The following is an 8,448-nucleotide window of genomic DNA, read 5'->3' on the forward strand; positions in this document are numbered from 1 at the left end:
TCGCGGCGCACGCCACGAGGGGTCGGCCCTCACAACCGCAGAAACTTGTTTTAAAAAAAAATAATAATAACAACCCTGTGTGCTCGTCTCCACAGATGGATTGAGGTGATCAAGAGCGCGGCCAGCACCACGGGTCGGATGAGCCTGCTCATACCCAAAGGAGGTCCCGTGGAGATGAACGGAAACTGAATCGGACGCCGCCCGCACCTGGAGGCTGGGCCTCCCCGGCGCATCAGAGAGACCATCAAGTCTTTTTTTTGTGGTTTTCACGCGGAGCAAAGATTTGGACAATAGCAGACTGAAAGATACAGCCAGTTCAAATAGTATTTAACATTTCTCAGCCTAAGGATTTAATTCTAACGGTTTGTAAAATGCTTATGTTCGTGTCAGTATACAGGACATAATGAAAGGGAGACATTTTGATCCGTGTTTTCTTTTGTTTTCTTCGCATGTGTAGCGTTCAGTTGGGCCGTTCACATAGATGGACTGATTGGAAATACTGTTATATGGGACCAACTCCACCACAAAGGGGGCTTTTACTCTTTAGCTCACGATGACTGAAACTTTGTTGAGCCACAGATGATACACAGTATGTGGGGAAAAAATGAAGGTGCGCGATAGTATGTTCTCTCTGCATTGAAGGTGTGTGTGCGTGTGCCAGAGAGACGGAGGCGAGCAGGAAGTTCACGGGATGTTGAAGCAAGTTTTACGTCGTCTGGGGATGCATGGGAGGTTTAGAGAAAATCTGACAGGCACACGATTTTGGTTGCAAACGTTTGGCAACATTTGTGAGATTTAAAAAAAAAAACCTTTTTCAAGAATAAAGCTGTATTAGTATGAGCAGCGTTCGTGTTAATTGGAGGTTTCACGTGTTTCAAAGGAAGCTGCTTTAACCTGTAGTTGGGCAGCGTTACGGCCAGTTCGGTGCTACATTTCTCTCTTTAATATCAAATGTAATCAAATGTATCCTGCTTTTATTCTTTTGGCATAGGGATAACATGAGGAACTATTGTGCAGTGGTGACTCTAGTGTGCAAAGGTCACAGGTTTTCCCCTCTAAAGGCGAACCAGAAGAACACATTTTGAAGTAATTGTACTCGGCAATGTGTCGGGCTCTTGTCGGTGATTTGGTGCGCTACATGCAAATGTGATATTAACCGTGATGTTTTTTTGTATGAAGACTGGAATCTTTAACCCACCACCTGTGTGTGTGCGCGTGTGTGCGTGTGTGTGTGTGTGTGTGTGTTCGGAGAAGCCACTTGAGCTGCTCACGTAAGGTGATGAGAGGTCCTCTCCAAACCATCTGACATTCTGTGTGTGTGTGTGAGAGAGAGAGAGAGAGACTGACTGTTGCAACAGGTTAACAAACGGTATATGTTACTCCTATTTATTGTTTAGTGTCGTCATCAGGGCCGTTGCTCCCGCATCCGCCCCCCCCCAACCCCACATGTAGTCTTCATTTTATTCCATTGAAAAGATCCTAACGAATAAAAAGATCGTAGCAATCACACTCTGTGGCTTTGTGCTGATATTTATCGGGGAACACGTGGCCGGTAGATGCGTACCAAATGTCCGGTGTTGGACTTTTCTATTCGCTGTAAGTTTCTTTACATGTCAACGGTATAAGAGGCTGCAGTTGCTACATTATGTTGAGATCATTTTTAGCCGCCAGGTTGCACCATCTTCATCAAACATTACTTGCAAAGCAACTCTAGTACAGGTTAGTGCTATTCAAAGTGAACTACAGATGACTCACGAGCTGATAATATGAATGTAAACAGTGGAACGATTTTGGGTCTAATGCACATGGACATTTCAAATGTAAGAAAATGTATTCATGAAATCAGACAAGATGAGGACAGATAAAATCAACATTGAAGGCATGAATTAAATACATGATTAAATGAAATAAATATTGTCCATAAAGCCGGGCAATAGATTAAGATACAACTTTAAGCTGCTCTCAGTTCCTCAAGCAAACAAAAACTAATAACTGCCTCACCCAAAGTTTTTTTTCCTTTTTTTCCTGCACTGAACAACTGAAGGACTCGTGCCAGAGGACCTGAGGTCACACATTGGAAGGATGTTAGACAAGTCGGCTAATGCATCGACGATGCCCTTTAAAGACGAGTAGAATCATTTTAACAAATCAATGTGGGAACTGACCAGCGAGTATTCACATCCTCTACTTCAAAATAAAAGTGCTAACACCACATGGTAGAAATGCTTCATTACAAGTCCTGCATTGAAAATGTTTTTTAACTGAAAGTATGTCATTATACGTTATAAAAATGTCCCTGTGATGGTTGTACAATTATATATTGTATCATGAACTTGTTATTACTCATGCATTAATATAAAAGAAGGGTTTTACTTCATATAGGGCTGCATAATGAATATTTTCATTGTGTATTTATCTGCCGATTCCTTTCTCCCTTAATCGATCGATTGTTTAATTGCAAAGATTCTGACCATGTCTATCATTGTTAGCCCAAAGTGATGCTTGCACAATGTTTGTTTTGTCCAACCAAATGATTATTCAAAGGACGAGCAGCAAATCCTCCCATCTGAGAGGCAGGAACCATATCCTTTGGCATGTTTGCTTTATAAAGAAAAAAGAAGGAATAATAGATGTATCAATGCCAATCAACTACTGGCATCTAGCAGTTTTGTTGCACTGCCGCTCACCTTGGAAATGTGATGGAATGAGGAGAAACACTTGCAACACATGCTGCAATGATATGCACACTTGGCAATGAGCATTAAAACGTGTGCTTTTGGCTTTTTGCATTAAGTATTTTGCAAACCGAGCTGTCGGTGACAGTTGAAGGAGTTCGCCTCCTTGCCTCTGGTTTTAACAAGGATCTGCAAATCTGTTGAGCAGTCATAAACAAACCAGGGCATTCCTCGGGCAGGCCCAAACGGAGGGAACGGAGGGTGGGGTGGCTTCCCCCGGGCCACAGATGACAATGTCTCTCCTCTGCCATGGAATGCCATGGAAATCTAGTTAAATGATCAACTGTTAGGGAGTGGAGGAGATGTGTAGCTGCTTGCTGTCAGTGTTAGTGCTTTCAAAACCACATATATGCACACTACAGCCACAGTCAACATTGCAGACAAAAAAGATGACTTATTTAAAATCCTTAAAATATGTTGTATTCCATGTTTCACATCTTTATCATAGGCTAACTCTAATCCCCGTTGGTGTGTCATAGAGGATATGCATCATAACTCGTGTGTTTAATCAGGCCTAGCTGTTTGCCCCCCTTCTCCAGTCTGTGTGCTGAGCTAGTATGCTAAGCTAACAGCTGTTAGCTTAGCATACTAGCTTCATATTTAAAGGACAGACACGAGAGTGGTATGGATCAAATCAATAAGAATGTAACGAGCCTGTGAAAAACAGTTGTGTCCTGCTTTTTGTGGCTCTGGTGGAAGCTTTTGTTGAGAATAAATCTCATGTTGAGGAGGAAACTCAGGTGAACAGACTTAGGTCGAGGCGTTTAGCTCAATTCAAGCAATAAGGTTTATTTGTGACAGAAGTATTATGTCCAGCAGTTAAACGTGCACGGACCTAAAAAGTTCACTCTGTAGGAGCGAATGAAAAGCTAAAAGGCGCTTAGCCAGAGTGCGCATGCGTTCATATATTAGGTCCTCCTTTTGGAGCCTATTGGTCAAAGCAATAGTAGGAGGCGGATTTGTTTTTAGCATTCAAATGGCCTGATGGAGCACTGAGCATCTCCGCCCACACTGGCTCACGTCCGGGATCCGCCTTCTCTGGAACGTCAGTGTGTGAGATGTTGATTCAGCCGCATATTGTTATGTTCGGCCAACTAGATAAGCTAGGCGCTAGATATGCAAGGGCGCCTCTTTCTATCTCTAAGATGGAGCAGGCAGTTGAGACTGGTTCTCTGTAAGACTATGTGACATTTAACTGGGGCAAAAGCTATCCTTCAGAGTTCTAGTAATTTCCACTTTGTTCAGGCGAGTGCGAGAGTGCCCCACCTGGCGTTTTTGACCTTCGTGTACTAGAACTCACATATCCGCGTATAAGCTGTGTTTAACATTGAATGAATGTATATTTTTATTTACAAATCCCCCTTTTCACACCTGCTAGGTGTGAACTTCTATGTTTTGGAACTACTCATTCAATGGCTGTAACTCTATGTTTAGGTCCCTATCATCTGAATCGTCTGGATCGGAAACTGGTGGGGTGCTATGTCTAGTTCGGGTGTGTGTCTGATTCGGGGATGGAGAGGGAAGAGGGGCAGTTGAATGAGATGGGTGCTGGTGTGTCTGATCCTCGGTTTCTAGTCCCCAGATCAAGAGGGCAACTAGTATGCCCATGCCCAACCCCATTATAGTTTTCTTCCCACATCCCACCCCTTCCCAGGTGAAGCGCTGCCGACCTCGGTCGGCGGGGTTTGCATAAGGGTCCCCTAGACAGCGTCTAAGTTCCTGATGCATTTTCCAAATTAGTGCGAATTTCTCCTAGTGTTCTGGTTGGTACCGGTGCTGGGACACAATGTGTCAGGTGGTGCCAAGGGACGCCTGATTTGCCCTTGACCTGAACCGAGTGTGAAGTAACCTCCTTCACCTCGTACGGCCCAGTCCACCTGGGGTCAGTCCACTTGCGCTTGTGAACCTTGACCCTGACCCAATCACCTACTTGTATCTGCTTTCCAGCTGCCGCTGCTTCAGGTACTGCTCGAGTCCTCTCGATCTGCTTGGAGAGAGCTTCAGCAAGAGAAGTTAGGGCACTCATATAGTCAGACATTTCAATCTGCTGCACATCCAGAGGTGGCATATGACCTCCATCTCTGGGTGGACCTGGCATCGGCCGGCCAGTCATGGTCTCGTGTGGGGAGAGATGTGTTTCTCCCCCTTTTCCGGACCTCATGGCCATAAGGGCCAGGGGCAGGGCCTCAACCCATGTTAATTTGGAGCCCGCGCAAACTTTGGCAATTTTGGCCTTAAGGGTCTGATTCGCTCGTTCCACCAGGCCCTGAGATTGCGGGTGATAGACTGACCCGAATCGGTGTGTGATTCCCAGAAATTGCTCTACCTGTGCGAGCATGGTGTTGCTAAAGTGTGATCCGTTATCAGAGCGGATGCATCTCGGCACTCCGTAACGGAGAATCAGTTCTGTCTGCAGCCACCTTACAACTGTCTGCGCGTCTTCTCTCTTGGTGGGAATTGCTTCCACCCATCTTGAAAATCTGTCTACCATTACCAAGATGTACCTCTTTCCCTGCACTCTGTTCTCTGGTCATATCTGTATAATCTATGCTGATGTCTTGGAAACAGGCAGAGGGCACGGGATAAGATCCCATCGGTGTCTTGAATGGTTTTCTTGGGTTGTGATTTCCACAAATTTGACATTCATCGCAGAAGAGGAAAGATATCGCTTCCATGTGCGGATGCCACCATAGTTGTTTTAAATTGTCCAATGTCCGTCTCTTTCCCTCGTGTGTAGGTCCGTGGGCCCCTGGTAGGAGTGCTGCACACAGTTCTGCTGAGGCAACCACTCTGCCGTCGTGGGCTCTCCACAGACCTTCTTTGTCTTTTGAGGCTCCTTTTCGTGTCCATTCGGACCATTCCTAAGGTCCTGCTTTCTTTTGATGTTCTTTGATGTTCTTTCAAGGTGGAACGGTAGGGAGTAGTCTGGGGACATGAGTGCAGTGGACGTGGTCCAGGGGAGTTCTGTATGGGAAAAGCTGAGTGATTTTTGGTTTGAGAATGTTGAACCAATATTGGATGGCAGGGGTCTGGGGGCCAGTTTGAAGACAGCGTAGCCAGAAAACTTCTTCGTCTGTGGGGGACACTGTCTCTGTAATGGGAGCAAGGGAGAGAATGCGTACTGGCATGGACAACGTACTAGTTGGTGGGTTGGACGAGACATGGACACCGTCTTGGTTCATCCAGATGATCAGATTGAGGCGAGTCATCAGATCGCGTCCTGTGTGGCATGGGCCCCGCCTTGGAGACCATGTCCCTTGTCCCAAGGAGCCTGATGGGCCCCTTGCTGTGGTCTTTGTCCATCATAGCCATGTCCGCCTCCTCCTCTGGAGTATTGTCCTCTTCCTCTCTGTGCTTGCTGCAGTGCTGACATGCAGTCTCTTGCGAAGTGTCCCGGTTTCCCACAGTTGTAGCAGAAATAGGATGCTCCCCTTTTTCCAGGTGCTCCTCTTTTTCTGGCTTTGGGGGGCGGGCCATGGGACCGAAGGTGATACTGGGGGGGAGGTACCAGAGGAAGTGCTGGAGACAGGCCAGTTGAGGGCGGGGGAGGGGCCGAGGCCAGAGATGCCTGGCCCGGTTCCTGTGCAGTCTTTTCCAGACCTACCGGGGCTTGAGTGGTAGGGGTGATGTCGAGGGGGGTGATGTCGAGTGCCTGATGGGGCCTGGTTTGTTCTTTTCCGGTCGGCATGTCCACCTGTATCCGATCCGTCATGGCCGTTCCTAGTGCCATCATTGCCACTCGCTGTTCCTCTTCTCTGTCTTTGCGGGCTTGCTTCAGTGGGTTAGCGAACCCCCATCGCTTGGTTTGATTTGTCGTTTGATTTCTCTCTGCAGTCTGTGCGTAGGCCACTCGTTTTGTCAAATCGTTGGTAAAGAGCAGGAGGTCGTTGATCGATGGAGGTAGTGGACTGGCCGCCTTCCACCATCCCTCCTCTTGCCATCGTTTCATGCAGTTTTCCCAATGTGTCTTGTCTCTTTTCCATGCAGCCTTGCCTCCTGTGGCTGTTACAGCTTTTTTCAGTTTTGCACGCAGTACTTCTGAGTAGCCACCAGATGGAGCCACAGCTCCAGCCATGTCTTCTTGTGTTCTTCTTTTCTTTTTTTCAGTTCGTTTTTTTTTTTTTTTTCAATCAATCTTTTTCAATTCCAATCTTCTTTTTTTTCAAAATTCTTTTTTTTCTTCTTTTTTTTTTCTCAAATTTCAAATTTCAAATTTCAAATTTTTCAATATAAAATGTTTGGATGCAGTACTCCCGAATGTCCACCAGATGGAGCCAAAGCTCCTCTCAAATGTTCTTCTTGCAGTTCCTGAAGCACCCACAGAGGGAGCCAAAGCTCCTGTCAAATGTTCTTGTGCAGTTCCTGAAGTACCACCAGAGGGAGCCAAAGCTCCTGTCAAATGTTCTTGTGCCCTCTGTCCTAGTTGTTATCTCTCCCTGTTTTGGCTGCAGCTGTCTTTCTTATCTAAGATGTTCACTCCCTTGCCTCTGTGCCTTTGCCTGCTGTGTCTTCGCTCCTAACTCTGTTCACGGTTCCTATGGAACACAATTTCCAATAAATCTGTATTCTTTGTAACTCTACCAGTAAAACTCACACATATATTAACCCTCAGCTTTCCTCTTCTATCCTAGTGTTTTGTGGTTCTGTGTTTGAGTGCAAAGTTTGTGTCTTATGCGTGTGCTCTGCTCCACTGACCGTCAATCTCTGAGAAGCACACCAACCTGGTGAAAAACACTACAACTTTACAACTACACATGTACTCTCTAACACCTGTACGCTTCACACAGTCACTCACATCCATACCAGATTGACACCATACACTGCCGTCGCTGAAATACGCACAAATCACATATAGATCTGCTCTTATAGCGTTTTCACGAGCACGGTCCCTAAGGAAATGGATACCTAATAGGCATTACTCAACACTCAACCGACCATACACAGCCGTGATTCCACAAATAATCGCACACAGACCTCGTCAGGAAAAGTCTATTGACCTTATTGTTTACAGTGTACGCCTTGTGCGAACACGGTCCCTAAGGAAATGGCGGATTCTTGTGCATTCTCTGAATTCCGACCTGTGTCTCCCTGAGACATTACCCAGCACTCAATCGACCACACACAGCCGTGATTCCACAAATAATCGCACACAGACCTCGTCAGGAAAGGTCTATTGACCTTTTTGTTTACAGTGTACGCCTTGTGCGAGCACGGTTCCTAAGAAAGTGGCGATATCTTGTGCTACAATTGAATCGATGTCTCCCTGAGATCATCTATGCTGCATGCAAACCCATACACTGCCACTTCTGCAATACTGGTACACAAACCTCATCAATTACCTCATCAATTTGACCTCATCAATTTATTTTTCTCAATTAAAATTCTCTGGATGGATCTTCGTTTTACAGTGTACAACATTGCATGAACGTGGTCCCCTTTAGGAAATGGCGTTTTGCAGTCTCCAGACACACTACTTTCACATCAGCGTATTTCAACAACAATTTATATATACTCGATCCAAATCTCAGCTTGCAACTTCGCATAAATCAACAGTGTGGCCCGGAATTCAGTCTTTCAGACCGTCATTGGTCAGCGAACCGAAGCTTTCGCCACGGCTGTGTAACCTCCGAACAGTTATCAAAACTTACACGGTGAACACGATGCCAGTTTATAGAACTTACAATCCTTAATTTCTGTTAGATCCACTCACACA

The 8,448-nt window shown here is 45.8% G+C and overlaps 1 protein-coding gene across 5 annotated transcripts in view; it reads left to right on the forward strand.

Annotated features, from left to right (window-relative positions):
- farp2 (FERM, RhoGEF and pleckstrin domain protein 2) overlaps positions 1-1,852 on the forward strand; it is a 29,852-nt gene extending 28,000 nt beyond the window's left edge. For all 5 annotated transcript variants that reach the window (XM_079267776.1, XM_079267777.1, XM_079267779.1 and 2 more), the window contains one exon: positions 96-1,852. In XM_079267776.1, the coding sequence (XP_079123902.1) occupies positions 96-189 (94 nt within the window). In that variant the 3' untranslated portion in view covers positions 190-1,852. The remainder of the gene's footprint in view (positions 1-95) is intronic.
- Positions 1,853-8,448: the final 6,596 nt, after the last annotated feature.

This window comes from Melanostigma gelatinosum (genome assembly GCF_949748355.1).
Source record: "Melanostigma gelatinosum genome assembly, chromosome: 4".
In the NCBI taxonomy this organism is placed as follows: Eukaryota; Metazoa; Chordata; class Actinopteri; order Perciformes; family Zoarcidae; genus Melanostigma; species Melanostigma gelatinosum.